The sequence below is a fragment of the Protopterus annectens genome, chromosome 2.part1 (assembly GCF_019279795.1).
Source record: "Protopterus annectens isolate FY-2018-M chromosome 2.part1, PAN1.0, whole genome shotgun sequence".
Taxonomy (NCBI): Eukaryota; Metazoa; Chordata; order Ceratodontiformes; family Protopteridae; genus Protopterus; species Protopterus annectens.
The window spans coordinates 782702142-782717840 of NC_056729.1; the positions used below are offsets into that span (position 1 = coordinate 782702142).

The window sequence follows — 15699 nt, forward strand, 5'->3', positions numbered from 1 at the left end:
AGAATATCACGGCAAAAATTAGGAGGTGCAGCACCCAGCAGGATAAAAGCACTCTCGTCAAACAAAACAAACATCTCAGAGGACAAAAAGTCTACCGAAGCAGATAAATTCAGCTCCATCTTTACCCCTCCCCCAACCTTCCCTCAGGAAATACCATCAAATATAATGCCCCCTGCTATCACTAGGGAACAGGCCCTTAATGCGCTCTCTAAGGCCAAGAACACTGCATCAATGGGCCAAGACAATATCCCAGGATGCCTTCTAAATAGCATGAAACATGACCTGTCAGGGTCTCTGGAATTGCTATATAACTATAGCCTCCAAACAGGCTTCGTACCTCATGAATGGAGAACAGCAAAAGTCATCTCTCTGCACAAGGGTGGGTCATCTACAGACCCTGGAAACTACAGAGCCATAAGTCTCACTAGTCTTATATGTAAAGCCATGGAAAGAATTATCATGGAAATGATCAACAGTGATATAGTAAACCAAAAGACACTAGACACAACCCAGTTTGGTTTTGTCAAGGGCAGATGGTCTTCAAATCAACAGAGGAGGGCAAAATTATTCACGCTGCCTATCTTGACTTGGCCAAAGCAAATTACACAATACCCCACTTGGGCATTGTTGACAAACTCAAGAGGTTAAGTACAAACTTATATGTAACCTGGTGGGCAGCCAACTGGCTCACAGACAGAACCCAGGAAGTTAGAACTGGGGATTCCACCTCTACAAAGAGGCTAGTCACAAGTGGAGTCCCTCAGGAATCAATCCTTGGGCCTCTCCTTTTTGGCATTTACTTCTCTGAAGTCAAGACCAATGACAGTGGTCTCTGGCTGACTAAATTTGCAGATGATTACAAATTACGAGCTGTCGTTGAATCCCATACTGGCACAAATGTTCTCCAGAAGGAGCTGACACAGACAAACAACTGGTGTCACAGCCATGGACTAAAAGTAAATGCCAAGAAATGCATAAAAATATCCTTTGGGAAGTCATCCACCCTGGTAACTATCACGTTGACAACATATCCCTTAGAGTTGACCCAGTAGTCAGGGACTTAGGGACACACATAGTTAGTGGTCTAAAATTGACCACCACGTATCTACAGTAACTGAGGCAATCATTCTATGTTGCGCAACTTATAAACAAAGGTTATGGCATCTAAGTCCAAGGAAGTCATTGTTCCACTGTATTTGGCATTCATCAGACCTATCACTGAGTACAATGCCCCCTTTGGTATGTACCTACCAGGCATATCCAACAAATGGAAATTCCTCAGAGGTTCTTCACTAAAGGAATACAGGGCCTAAGTAAAATGTCCTATGCAGATCGCCTCAAGGCTCTATCCCTGTATTGTTGTCTCCTACAGGCTTTTGAGGAAAGATCTATGCCTGGCGTACAAGGCATTGTCAGACCCCACTCTGATGGACCTTCTGCAAATCCGCAAAACAAACAGCACCAGAATTACCTGTTCTAAAGACATAAACCTTACCTGTGATATAAATAGGACCTGCTGGAAAGAAGTACGTATCCTAGAGATTACCCTTTCTCTGGAACAAGGTCTGCATCCATGTGAAGCAGAGTTCCTCCTTAACCCAACTCAAGTACAACCTGGACAATTGGATGGGGAACAGGAAATTCATCCCTGGTTTGGCACCTATGTCTCTAATGGACACAAGCAACCTGTAAATGGTTCATCTCCCAAGTCCCTGCTTACACTTATTCAAGGGTATCAGAACTTGTCAGAGATTTGGGATGCATGGCTAGGCTTAAAAAGGCCCTTGTGGTTGTTAGCCTAGTAAACATCTATGAACCTATGAGAACATCATTTTCACTATCAAGCTCTATTAAAAAGAAACTCTAAAACAGTCCCCCAAGGAAGTAGTGATAAAAGTAAAAATGTAAAAGCAGTCTTTATCAAAAGCTGCTGAAATCTGGTTACCACATCCACAAACACACACATATCTAGTAAGTAAACTGTCTTTGTCATGAATCAAGCTACCAAGCTATAAACAGCAACCATGTTTTGATGGCAATAGAGGGCAGTTCATAGGTTTTCGCCCAAGACATATTTTCTAACATTCAGTACATCATCTGAAGTCATTAATGTCACAGCACAATCATGTTTCAACATAAAGTTTAGCATCATAATGTGAAAATGAAAAAAAAAAAAAAAAAAAGTAAAAATCAGTCTACTGTACACTTATTTCAAGACAAATTACGAGCAGAAAGACAATGAAGGATAGAAAAATCATAGATACGACGGAAAATCTGTTGCTTTGTGATACCATCCAAAAACTGTACAATCTGGGTAGCAGATCATTTAAGGTGATTTGAAGCCTCAGTTTTAGAGAGGTCCACAACAGTAAAAACATTGGCAGAAAACAGCAAGATTTGGGCAGCATTACAACACAAAACACACACACACACACACACACTTACAAAAGTATAGAACACAAAATATCTGACATTCCAAAATAAAATGTTTATTACCAGAGGATCTAAACTTGCCCTGAGATATCACGAGTGTTTTAAATGCATTCCCCAAAAATGCCTAAAGAAGCATTGTGCAAGTATTCTCCAGTGTAACATTTACAAAGTAGAGATAATACTTATTAAAGTATGCAGGAAACAACTCAGACCTTAATAAAATACAACAAATAACGAAAAATGAGGTAAAAAATAATTTCAAATGTTTATGGAAAAATGTTATCACAAACATTTACTGATCTTTTTCAGTGCTACAGTTTATTTCAAAATATTTACTGATTTTTTTTTCAGTATCACACGTTATTACCAAATATTACAAAATAAAGTCCATGAAACAAACAAACAAAAAATTCTCCATATCCATATTTAAAAAAGCAAATGGTAAAATGAAGCTTCCACAGTATTCTTCAACAGACTTGAACCTGACAGAGAGCCGTCCTGTTCATGAAGATCCAGCTCCTTATACAAAATGTATGCAATAATGTCAGGTTGTTGATCATGTTTTAGAAAAATACATAAGTCTGTTGGTTAAAAATGCTCAGTTGTGATACATAAAAGAAATACTGGTCAAATCCTTCTACCAAAGTAACTTGAGAATTAATATCATTCTTCCTAAAAAAGACAACAGGGTCTGTAGAAAGTAACAATTTATTCTGGACTCCTACAGTCACCTCCATCAGGTGTACATTAGAGTACAAAATTCAGACACATTTCTTGCACACCAGTAGGTCTGTCAGAAACTGGCATTTTGCAAACAGATCTCAATCTCGTTCTCTCTCTCTCATAGTTGCAACTCTGAGTGTTAAGGCAGAAGTACTGGGTTTATCAACTTAGTTCGAGGGGAAGCTGATGATATCAGCCAATTACCAGGTGATAAACAAGCAGTTACAGTCCAGAAACTGACATCAGATCACAAGAACAACCTTGTTACCATCTGCATGATTACCCTAAGGACTGCTCAGTGCTGTAGACATTGTGGGCAATCACCAATCAAGTTTCACAGGGTATTTTCCAGTTAAGCAGGCTGTACAATGGCCAAATGTTTCGGAACATTTTCTGTTGACTACTAAGTGGTGATCCAACGTTTCTTTCACACTTTCTTTATCCTGTTTGTCTTTGATACCATTCTGCACAGCTGACACTAGCCCATTAACAGAGAGATAAACCACACTGTTTGCTCCTGTGCAATAAAAAAAAATAAAATAAAAATGAATACGTGACATTAAAAAATAACAATCCTTTTTGTCAGTACTTTAATTTGCTCCAACAACTGCAGGACAGTAGCTGTAGATCTGAACGTGTCACTGTGTTAATACACATCCACGTTAATAATTATCTAATGAGATGGAAGCATTTGAAATTATTTCTAGCAGTCTCCACAATAAGCTTCTAAAGTTATACAACTTTCCCTTATTTTTACATGGAATATTTTTTAAAGCCGATAAATGTACAACTTCCCTCAAAACTAAATAGCAAGTAAAATAAATGAATAAATAGCTAACAAATGTATTCTGTCACATTCTCGTCATCTTTACTCTTTCCAAACATCTTCCTCATCTGCCAGAACATTTGAATAGATGGCTTGCTCCTGATAATTCCAAGCATCTGAGCTGCTTTTCTGATAATTATTGTCATAAAATATACTCAACTTTAGAGGACAGGACCCACCAGTTAAGTTCAGTGTACTTTTAAAATACCTAGGCACCAATTCCAAAAGACTTACTCTCAGTGTAAGTGACCACTTATACTGACAGCAGGTGTTTTGGAATCTGGTTCCCATACTAAGCCTGTTTACTGATAGGGCTTACACTGAAGTAATTCACTTACACTGACGGCAGGTCTTTCAGAATCTGGACAGATTTACACTGACAGCAACTCTCTTGGAATATGGCCCTGAGTATTTTACTGCAGATTAAGCATTCCAATTTATATGAAATGTGTTAAACCTGAAAGCAGTAGCCCTGCAAATTTATAACTGCATCAAATTAATACCCACAAAAATATAGCAAGATGTGGTACTTACCACTTCATTACACAAAAGAATCCTTTCATGTCTTCACTATAATCTGTTGCCATCTAGATTATGGAACACTTATCAAAAGACTTCTTCTTCTTTCAGCTTTTCCCGGTTAGGAGTCGCCACAGCGGATCCCCTGTCCACTCATGATTGTCAGTGAAGTTTTACGGTGTCAAGTTGCCAGCCCAGTGCCCAACCTTCCACAGAAGGCAAGCACTCATGCCTAGGGCCAATTTAGAGTGTCCAATTCACCTACAGCATGTCTTTGGGATGTGGGAGGAAACTGGAACACCCGGAGAAAACCCACACGACCAGAGGGAGGACATGCAGACTCCACACAGAAGGCGCCCCCAGCCGAGGATCGAACCAGAAAACCTCTTGCTGTGAGGCTGCAACGTTAACCGCTGCACCACCGCGGCCGCCCCATACTTACCAAAAGACAGGGCCTCCTAAATAGCTGGCTGTGATGCCAACCACTGTCAAAACATGGGGGCCAGACAGCCTTTAATAGGTATAGGCAATTGTCAGAGCCCAGACTCTCGACATATAGAACTTCAGTATTGGTACATCAAATAGCAGCATGTTTCCTAAGTCAACCCTTGCCTCTAACTCCAACAAAAGTGGCAAATAAAGAAGCTCTCAAAAAAACATCCAAAATTAAAACTATATGATCAAAGTAATCTTACGTAGAAGACCACCCTTAAAGTGGCCAAAATTAGTTTCTTTCTGACTAATGATCTAAAATAAAGTATCCCAAACACTGGGTAAATTATGAAACAGCAAAATTTCCTGGACACAAGGAATCTCAAGTGCTTTTACACATTCTATAAACTCTATCTTTTGCTTTGATCTCCATCTTGGTACACTCTATGTCTCTGATTTGCTGCTTGCTCCAGATCAGTCTATTTAATTCAAAAGACCAGTGAATGTTGAATTGGTAAACATATCAAGATAAGAGAAGTCATCTACTCAAGTCTTTCCTCTTTCTCATCAAAATTATCAGTTTTCCAGACAGAAGTCTAAGTCCAATCTGTGTAAGGTTCTCAGATGTTCTATGTAAATTTTAATTAGAACCTGCAACACATTTTCTTCCACTGCCATAATCTAACCACATGTGCAGATTTACTTTCCTGTATATAAAAAAAATAATTCACAACATGATACAAAAATGTTTTCAGAGTCTCTACTTCTAGCCTGTGCTCCCCATATAAAGTGACTCATCAATTGTTTTTTGGTAAATTAACAAACATATGCTGAAATAAAAAATGCCCAGGATTTTAATAGCTGCTACTATTTGCTGACTATAAAACCACCACTTTGTTGATAAAAAGTCACAGATTTTAGGAAAGACTGGTCAAGATTTTGAGAAAGTCATGCAGGTGTACTCTAGTTGCAATCAAAATGACTAACTGATGGTATGGAAGTATGTAAAATTAGCACAAAACCTAAAAATAAAGAGGAGACAGATGAAAAGGATAAAAATAACATTGAAAGGGGCAAGACATTGCATTCAAGCACGATGTCTAAGATGACATATACCAACAAATGAGCAGAAAAGTGCCACACTCAAAAATCAAATGTGTAGGATGTGCAAGGCTGTTGGCCATTATGCAAAAGAAACAAGAAGTTAAGTATTTACCATAACGTTACATCTGTGTTGTCCATTTTCATTCTTCCTCAACTGTTGGATCCTCGGATCCGACTCGACCATTATTATAGCTCATGGCCACCAAAAAACTCTGAGTCCCTCCCTTACCCATAATGCACCAACATCTAACAAAACTCAAATCTTGTTTGCTGTTTTACATAAAGTAGAAAGAACTACTACAAAAATCCTAACAGAATAAGCCATATCTAGGGCTCAACGTGAAGGACACTGGTGTCCTTATAATCTCCCGTTCTTCCAGAAATTCACTGTGAAAAAAGGTTGGGGGTTGGTGGGTGGGGAGTTGAGAAAGAATGAAAATGGACAACGCAGATGGAATGTTATGTTAAGTACTTAACTTCTTTATCAGATATTGCCAGTTTTCATTTAAGTTTATATTCAACTGTTGGGACAGAGTCCCCAGCTACCTAAATCCCCAGGTGGACACTAAAGAAGGATATTCCTGAGCACAGCTGAGCCAAAGGCTGCTCTTCCTCTTGAGACCAAATCTTTGTAATGCATAACAAAGGTGTGAGGCTTGGCCCAAGTTGCAGCTGCACATATGTCATCCATGAAAGCCCTAGAGAGAAACACTGAAGAAGTTGCCATGAATCTAGATAAATAAGTTCTTACAGGTTTTGGTATGGATAAACCCAGCTTGTTGTAGATAAATGATATACAATCTGTCAGCCATCTGGCTACAGTCACCTTTGCAACTGACTTTAACAATTTAGAACCTGCAAAGGACACAAACAATTGATCTGTCTTTCTTATATCTTTGTTCTATGTATGTAAAAATTGTCTGAGACATCCAATACATGTAATATATATTCACCTTTGTTTGTAAATTTTGAAAATAAGACTGGCAGATTAATAGACTGGTTAATATTGGATTCCGATATCACCTTAGGAAGGAAAGAAGAGTTGGTATGTAATGTTACTCTAGCCTTATGAAAAGTCAAGTAGGAATTTTAGAGGACAATGCTTGAAGTTCTGAAAAACTTCTAACAGAGGTAATGGCCACTAGAAAGATAGTTTTCGAGGTCAGAAATTTAATATCACATTTGGCTGTTGGTTCAAAGGGAGAATGAATTAAGGCCTGCAGCACCAAATTTACTTATTTATTTTATTTATTTATTTACATTTGTTAACCGGGAGTGTCCAAACGGACGTAGGTCCATTTTCAGCAGAGGCCCAGGGAGAAAAGCTCCACAGTTAAAATAAACAGACAGTAGTTACATTGGATTACATAGCGATTAACAATTTAACATAGCAATTAATTACAAACATATTTACAGATGAAGAACACAGTACATCAGTAGACAACTAGAATCTTTATCTGCGAAGTACATAACAGACATTAACAAATGTTACAATAAGAAGTTTCTGCTGTATACTAAGTACTAGGCTCATGAGCATCTGAGCGTGCTATAATCAAGGTAGTTAGTGGGGTGGAAAGAAAGGTAGCGGTTGGATGGGGTGAGTGATATTAGAGTGCGAGTTGCAAGGGCATAGCCAGCATGTTTTTAGGTGCACTTTTAGGAAAGTTTTGAAGTTCCATAATTTGGCTATAGCACAACAGAATAGTGCTTCACCAGCAGAGTTATTGGCTTTAGTGATCTGCAAGTGATTTTTGTTGCTGGATCTTAGTGGTCTGGTGGTGCGATAGGGTTGTAGTAGATTCTGGAGGGATGGGACATTTAGTGGATGGTTTACTAGTTTGTGGGTTGTAGAGTTGATACCATTGAAAGAGGTGAGGGAGTTCAAGCCAGCCCAGTTCAGCAAGTGAGAGACACTGGTGACTATGGTAGGATGCCCTTGTGGCAAATATGGTGATTTTGTTGTAGCAGGTCTCTAGCTTGTTTAGATTGCATTGCCTTAGTTTGGTATATATTAGAGAGGCATAAAGTACGGTGGAGATGAGGTGGGAATTTGCTATTGAAATCTTTGCTGCTTTGGTGAGAAGTTGCTTATTTCTGTATAACGCTCCTAGTTTTTTGTGGACTTTTTTTATGGTCATGGATATGTGAATGTCAAATTTTAGTTTATTGTCTATTTCCACTCCTAGCAATTTGGTGTGTTCTGTTGGGTATATAGTGGTGTTGTCTTTTTGCTGTGATGTTGTTTTGAGTATGGTTGGTGGGTTGGAAGATGAGTAGTTTAGTTTTGTTTGGGTTGAGTATTAATTGGGCATCGGATAACCAAGTTTCAACAGAGGAAAAGGCTTCCTGTGTGACGTTTTGCAGTTTGGATAGGGACTGGGCTGAGCAGATGATGGTTGAGTCATCTGCGTATTGTATGAGCGTGCCATGTTTGGTGGCAGAGGCTAGATTATTGGTGAGAAGAGTAGGGGTCTAAGGATGGATCCTTGGGGAACCTCTACAGAGACAGGTAGTTGGGGAGATATGTCATTCTGCCATACAACGGATTGTTGGCGGTCAGACAGGTAACTCTGAAGCCAGTTGGTGACTGATTGAGAGAAAGATAAGTTATTGAGGACAGAGATGAGTTGTTTGTGTGGGACCATGTCAAATGTTTTAGATAGGTCTAGGAAAGTAGCAGAGGAGAGATCGCCATTGTTTTTATGCTAAAGGATAGTGTTAGTAAAGGAGAGTAAGGCAGTAGTGGTGCTATGGTTTGGTCAGAAACCATGCTGAGTACTGGAAAGGAGGTGGTTAGTAAGGAGGTAGTCTGAGACCTGAGAGTGTATGCATCTCTCTAGTATTTTGGAGAGTGGAGAGAGAATAGCTATGGGGCGGTAATTGGTTAGTTCTGTGGAGGGGCCGCCTTTGTGGAGGGGAATTAATGTGATACTTTCCACAGTGTGGGAACGTAACTTTCTGACAGAGATCGGTTAATCAAGATGGATACTGGGCAGGCCAGAGCATCAGTTGCGATTTGTAGGTATTCACTTGGGAGGTTGTCTGCTGCTAATTTGGTAGGCTTAAGTTTAGTTAAGAGTTTTTTTTATGTTGGAGGTAGGTACAGGAGAAAAAGAGAAGGCAGTGGGGAGATTGCTAGTTGAAGGTGTGGGTTGGAGGGGAGGGGGGTTGTGTTGTTTAGCTAGTGACAGTATGGTTTGTGTGAAGTGTGTGTTGAGGTAGCAATATTTTCAGAGGAGTGAGGGATGTTAGGAGGAGGGGTACTGACTTTACCTGGGTGGACAATGGAGTTTATGGAGGACCAGAATTGTTTGGGGCTGTGTTGGGAGGAGTCTAGGGCAAACTGGTGGTATTGGAATTTTTCCTGTTTTATTTGCTTTTTGACTCTATTGCGTAGTTCTAGGAATTTCTGCCTAGTTGAGGGGTTTTGGTTTTGCACCAGTGCTCCCAGGCTCTATCTCTGTTTTTCATTTCTGACTAAGTGGTTTTCTGTAGCCATGGGGAGGGTTGTGCTTTGGTTCTGGAAAGTCTTATGGGGGCATGGTAATTAAGGATGCTCAGGAAGGCAGTATTAAAAAATTCAACTGCGTCATCAAGACTGACGTACTTTAGAGGATGCCAGTTACATTCTTTGAGGGATTAGATGAATGTGAGTGGGTTAAAGTTTAGTTTTTTATGTATTTAACGGTAGATGACAGGTTTAGCTTGGTATAGGTATTTTTTAAGTAGGGATGTTGGGGAGTGATCACTGAGGCTATCTGATAAGCAGCCTGTTATATATGACTGGGGGCTCTTATTGACTAGTATCCAATCTAGGGTAGTGTGCTTGCTGGAGTTTTTATTTATCCTGGTTGGCGACTGGACTACTTGGGTGAAGCCATGAAGGTTTACATGATGGGTTGGATGGTTGCCAGAACAGGATTGCCAGTCAATATTAAAATCACCTAAAATTATAGTTTCTTGGGGGAGACGGTGGGTAGACCAGCTGAGGAGGTTTTCTAGTGGAGGGATGTTTTGGCCAGGTGGGAAGTAGCATCCAATTATGTTGATGGTTTTGTTTTGGTTTATTTTGAGATTGGTATATATTATTTCTTCATTGCCTATTTGTGGACCTGATGATTTTAAGATCTGGATGTTTAGATGCTGTTTAAATATTATAGCTACACCATCTCCTTTCTTGTTTAGCGGGTCTACTCTTATTATGCTGTAACCGGTAGGGAGTATTCACTCACTGGTAATGTGAGGTTTTAGCCAGGTTTCTGTCAGGATGACTATATCTGGGGAGTGCAAGTCTAATGTGGCATGGAGTTCATGGACTTTGTTGGATATACTTCTAATATTTAGGCTTAGTAGAAGGAAGTCACTTGGCTTTCTATTGGCTGTGATATGGGAAAAGTTGTGGTTTCTAGTCTGATTATGAGGCTTGGGGTTGGAGATGGTAGGACCAGGGTTGGGGTGGATGTCTCCACTTAGGGCTAGTTTTGACATGCATGAGGTTATTAGTTTTCTCAGTTTTTGAATGTGTTTGTTTATTAGGGAAACTTTATGATTGTGCTCTCTGGGTAATAGGTACAGTGGGGGGGGGGGTTGTAGGGATGCTTTATGTTTGAGTAATATAGTTGGTAGAATATGTGGGGGGTGCATAGGGATGGTTCTTGAGATGGTGGGAGGGGAGCTGAGTGAGGGTGAGACATGAGTGGTGGTGTGAGTAGTAGTACAGTGGTAGTGGTTGAATGGGGGGAATGATGGAGCTTTGGTAGATTGTAATATATGCAAGGAGAGTGCATGCAGTGAGCATAGGTAAGGTATACTTGTACATGTTAGTTGAGGAGGTGTGATAGTAGTGGGAAGATGGAGGAGGTAGTGTTGGGTTAGCGCTGTGGTTGGCTATTGGAAAGATGGGAGGGGTTTGTAAGTGTAATAAAGGTAGGACCACTGGGGGTGGTAGGTAATAGGGGGCAGGGTGGGGAGCGAAGCAGGTACAGACCCTGTTTGTTTCCAGCCCCCTCATAAGAGCAACTATCAGGTAACAGAGTAAACTGATAAATGAACATATGATATTGACAAAGGGTGGTTGTAGTTTTAAAAATGGTGCCTGCCACAGGTAATATTTATTAACTTTGGGATTGGCTTAAGGTAATAAACAGGGAAGGGGGAGGGGGAGAACAAGGGTGTGAGCAGGCAGTTCTTTTGTACTACTGCTAATGAGCCAAAGCAAAGACAAGTTTGTGTTTAAGAAACAATCAGAATTGACCAAGGACTGCTCTGAAACTGTAAGTCATTTCTTAACCATTTCTCAGGTGGAAAAACAGGATAACCTTGTATCAGTAGGATACTGTGGTCTCAGTTTAAATTAACAAACACACAGTATTGATCAGTTATGGATACTATTTGCTAGCAGAAGGGAATAAGAGAGAAAGTGGATGATGAGTGTGTGTGTGTGTGTGGGGGGGTGCTTACAAGCCAAAGCAGAATGCTCTCCAGGGGAAAATGAATATTGGCTCAAACAGGTAGACACATACTCAAAGTTAACTTTAGCCGTTTGCAGACAGCTCAGACCCGGACTGCGCAAATTTAAATCCCATAGTGGAGTAGGATCATTATATGGAGGTCTAAGCAGGAGTGTGCCTCTCAAAAACACTTTACAAAGCTAGATGAAGCCAAGGAAGAATTCTCAAATCCAGCATGAAAATTAGAAATTGCTGCTAAATGAACTTTAACTGCTGAGCAGCTAACTCCCTCATTAAAAATTGCTGTAAAAAATTCAAGAACACTTTGTATAGGGACTGAGAAAGGGTCAATGTGTTTCTGCTGTGCCCAAAAAATGAACCTTTTCCATTTATTTGAAATTTGAAAGATTTCTTGTAGAAGCCATATTTGAAGATGATAGTATGTGATGGACAGGGGAAGAGAGCATCAGATGTCTGGCTATTAAAGTAACTGGAGAAATTACACTGTTGGCTTCAGGTTTGAGATATCCAGATGAGACAGGAGGCCGGGAATCGGATCCAAATTCCAAGGTGTGTAAAGTAGATGAGACCACAGGAAGGGGAACAAAATAGGTCAAGGCCAGTAAGGTGCAATGAGAATGACTTTGCTCTTCAACTGGGCAGCTTTCTGTAGGAATTTGGGAATTACGTGAGTTGGGGGGGGTAGGCACAGAGAAGACCAGGGACCAGTCCTGGAGTAGGGCATCCCTTGGCGATTCCCCTGGTGGAGGGATCAGGGCAAAGAAGCTACTGCACTTTCTGTTTAGGAGATGTACAAAAAGATTGTGGCAAGGCTGGCTCCATTTGATGGAAAAACACATCTGTCATTCTCCTTTCGACAGACCACTCATGAGGCAATAGAATGGACCTACTCAGTTTATCTGCTATCACATTGGACTTCCCCGGAATGTGCACTGCTATCAGAAAGCGTTTGGAAGAAATTGCCCATTGCCACACTCTGAGGGCTTCTCAACACAAGGGATAAGACCTGGTTCCCCCCCTTGTTTGTTGATATACCAAACTACTGACATGTCTGTCTGGAACAAGAAAGGGAGAAAGTCTTGGAATGCCTACAACACTGCTCTCATTCCTAGAACATTGATATGAATACGTGGCTTCTTCGGGGGACCAAGTGCCTTGGACTGTTTTACCCAGGAAATGCCCCTCCATCCAATTTGAGAACTATCTGTGGACACTATAGGTTTGGGCTGAGGGAGGATGAAAGGATGGCCTTGCAGAACCTAATCTGATCAAATCCACCACCAAAGGCATCTCTTGCATGCCTGAGTGATTCTTATTTGTGCTGACATGCGTTGATAAAGAATTGACCACTGTGTTGCTAACATCCACTGAAGAATTCTCAAATGAAATTTTGCTAGAGGAACTAAAATGATGGCCTCTGACATTGACCCCAAGGCTTGCAGGATCAGTCGAGTTGAAAGTTTCATACTTAGTACTACAAATTATTTTCCTGACCTGGAATCTGATGGTCTGCACTCTTGAAAGAAAATAAGCTACACTGATACCTGCGTTAAAAAGCTCCTATGAATTCCAATGTTTGAGTTGGTCGCAACTGAAACTTGCTGCAGTTTATGGTTATTCCCAGATGACAAGTCTGGAGTACCTGATCTCTCGCTCTTATTAGTGGATGCCTGGTCAGGGCGGTAATGTGCCAGTCGTCCAAGTATGGAAACACCCGGAATCCCTGAGTCTCAAGTGAGCTGCTACAACTGCCACGCATCTGGTGAACACCCCGGGGGCTGTGGCGAGAGGGTAGTGCCCTGAACTGAAAATGACTGGCTCCCAGCCAGTAGTGTAAATACCTTCTAGACTGTCTGTTTATTTTTATGTGGCAATATGCATCCTGAAGATCTATCGAGCACATCCAGTTGTCCTTGCCACATTGATTCCTAGAAAAGGGTCTTTGAGGGGTCAAAAAACATATATCCAGTGCAGAGAGAGTCTTTCCATCCTTTTCTCACCTGGAGAGTGTGTCCCTCACTTTTGAGCCAAACAATGAACTGCTGTCAAAGACTGCATTGACAAACAATGACTTGAAATGCTCCGCAAAATCACACAATCACATCTAAGCATGTCTCCTGCTGAAAATGCCTGAACCCACTGCCCTTGAGGCACCTTCAGGTGCATGTGAGATCAGCCTTGTAGATCAGAGTGTGTGATATACCTTTAAGAAGCATTCCAGTCAGTGGGCGCGTGCATATAAGTACTGAGCGCGTGCAAGCAAGACTGTCATTTTGAGTGATCAGCCAGAGTGATAGCATGTATGTATGTATGTATGCAGTAGTCAGTCAGTTCGTTCATTTAAGTTTAATGTTCCTGCCATCCAGCCTGATGTGTTTGTATGTAATAAACTACTTAAACACCCAAGCCTCTTCATCTTATTCAGATGTACAAGATGAGTGACATGGTGACAGAATAGGATTAAGAGTCACAACCATGAGGCAACCAATTAGAAATGGAGGAATATACAGAAGTGGATCATCCCTACTGTTCAAACGACTTTCAAACAAGTCAGAAACGGATTTCCAGGTAATAAAATTTGCTTAAATGATTTCTTTCGCTACAAATATAAAATGAAGCACTCAGAACGCTCAAAACAAATTTCTTATTAAATGAAATGTCCGAAACTGCGACATATTGATAAAAATATTCAAAATAATTAAGAAAATGTTTGAAACAGTATCAGAATCACATAAAATGTTTGGGAAACTGTATTTTTTGTTATGCTCTACTTTTCGTATCAACTAAAGCTATATGAAATACCAGAAGTGTGCAAAGTGTTGGCAACTGTGTGCAGTATTCTAGTGCAGTTGTTTCGCAAAAAGTACAGTTTTGTACCTACCATAAATGTAGATGTCCGATAGGTATGCATCTGCAGTCATCACATGTGGGTTGTCCTGCCTCAGGCAGCCCTTCGGTCGGCCGGATTCCAAAGTCTGGGTCCGGCGTCGGCTGATGTCGCCCCTTCCCCGACGTCAGAGCGCCTGGGGTATAAAAGCGTCAACTGACGCCATCTTCCTCAGTGTTTCTTGCCCCAGATGCCAGGTGCCCTCAAAGGAAGGCTAAATTTGGAGAAATGCAATAAATTCCAAACATGCACAGAAATATATATGTATATATATATATATATATATGTATATGTATATATGTATATGTATATATGTATATGTATATATATACATGTATATATATATATATATATATATAAAACAAATACACCATAATGGATAACCCCAGCTAGCTATGAGAGGGAAAAATACCCAATAAATACCAAAGAGGGGAAGGAGGGAGGGTAAACCTGACTGCAGATGCATACCTATCGGACATCTACATTTATGGTAGGTACAAAACTGTACTATGTCCTTCAAGGATGCATCTGCAGTCATCACATATGGGTAGAATACCACAGCCAAACTGGGGGTGGAGGATCTATGTAAAGGATGGTGTAGCTAAAATGCCCTGCAGGACTGCCGTAGCAAAGCCTGCTCTGGATCTGGAATATAAAGGTAAATTGTAATGCTTGGAAAATGTATGCATGGAGCTCCATGTAGCAGCTTCTAAAATGTCCTTGGTAGCCACCCCTCTTAAGAAGGCTGTGGAGGTGGCTGTGGCTCTGGTGGAATGAGGTCTAATGTTAGCTGGCACAGTTTTTCCATGAAAGGAATAACAAAAACGAATGCAATTCCCTATCCATTTTGAAATTGTCTGTTTGGAAATTGCTTATCCTTGTGCACCAGCAGCATATGCTACCAACAGCTGGTCAGTTTTTCTGTAGCTTTTAGTTCTGTCCAAGTAGTAGCACAACTGTCTGTGTATGTCCAGGGTGTGCAGAAGTTTCTCCCCTTTGTTTTGTGGATTTGGAAAGAAGGTAGGCAGGTGAATAGCTTGGTTTAATGAGACCCTGGATACCACCTTTGGCATAAATGAAGGACTGGTTCTCAATGAGACTCTGTCCTGATGAAAAATAAGAAATGGCTGTACTGCCATGAGGGCCTGTAACTCAGATACTCTTCTTGCTGAGGTTATGGCCAGAAGGAAGGCGGTCTTCCAAGACAGGAACTGTAGTTCTGCAGATGCTGCTGGTTCAAAGGGAGGCAGAGTTAGTTTTTCCAACACAAAGTTAAGGTCCCAAGTAGGCACTGGAGGTTTCCT

At 40.7% G+C, this 15699-nt stretch overlaps 1 protein-coding gene across 1 annotated transcript in view; it reads right to left on the minus strand.

Annotated features, from left to right (window-relative positions):
- Nucleotides 1-2674: 2674 nt before the first annotated feature.
- PPAT (phosphoribosyl pyrophosphate amidotransferase) overlaps nucleotides 2675-15699 on the minus strand; it is a gene marked incomplete in the record, with an annotated part of 1466229 nt that continues 1453204 nt past the window's right edge. Inside the window, 2 exon segments of the mRNA XM_044062494.1 lie at nucleotides 2675-3396; nucleotides 3428-3673. Coding sequence (XP_043918429.1) covers nucleotides 3477-3673 — 197 coding nt within the window.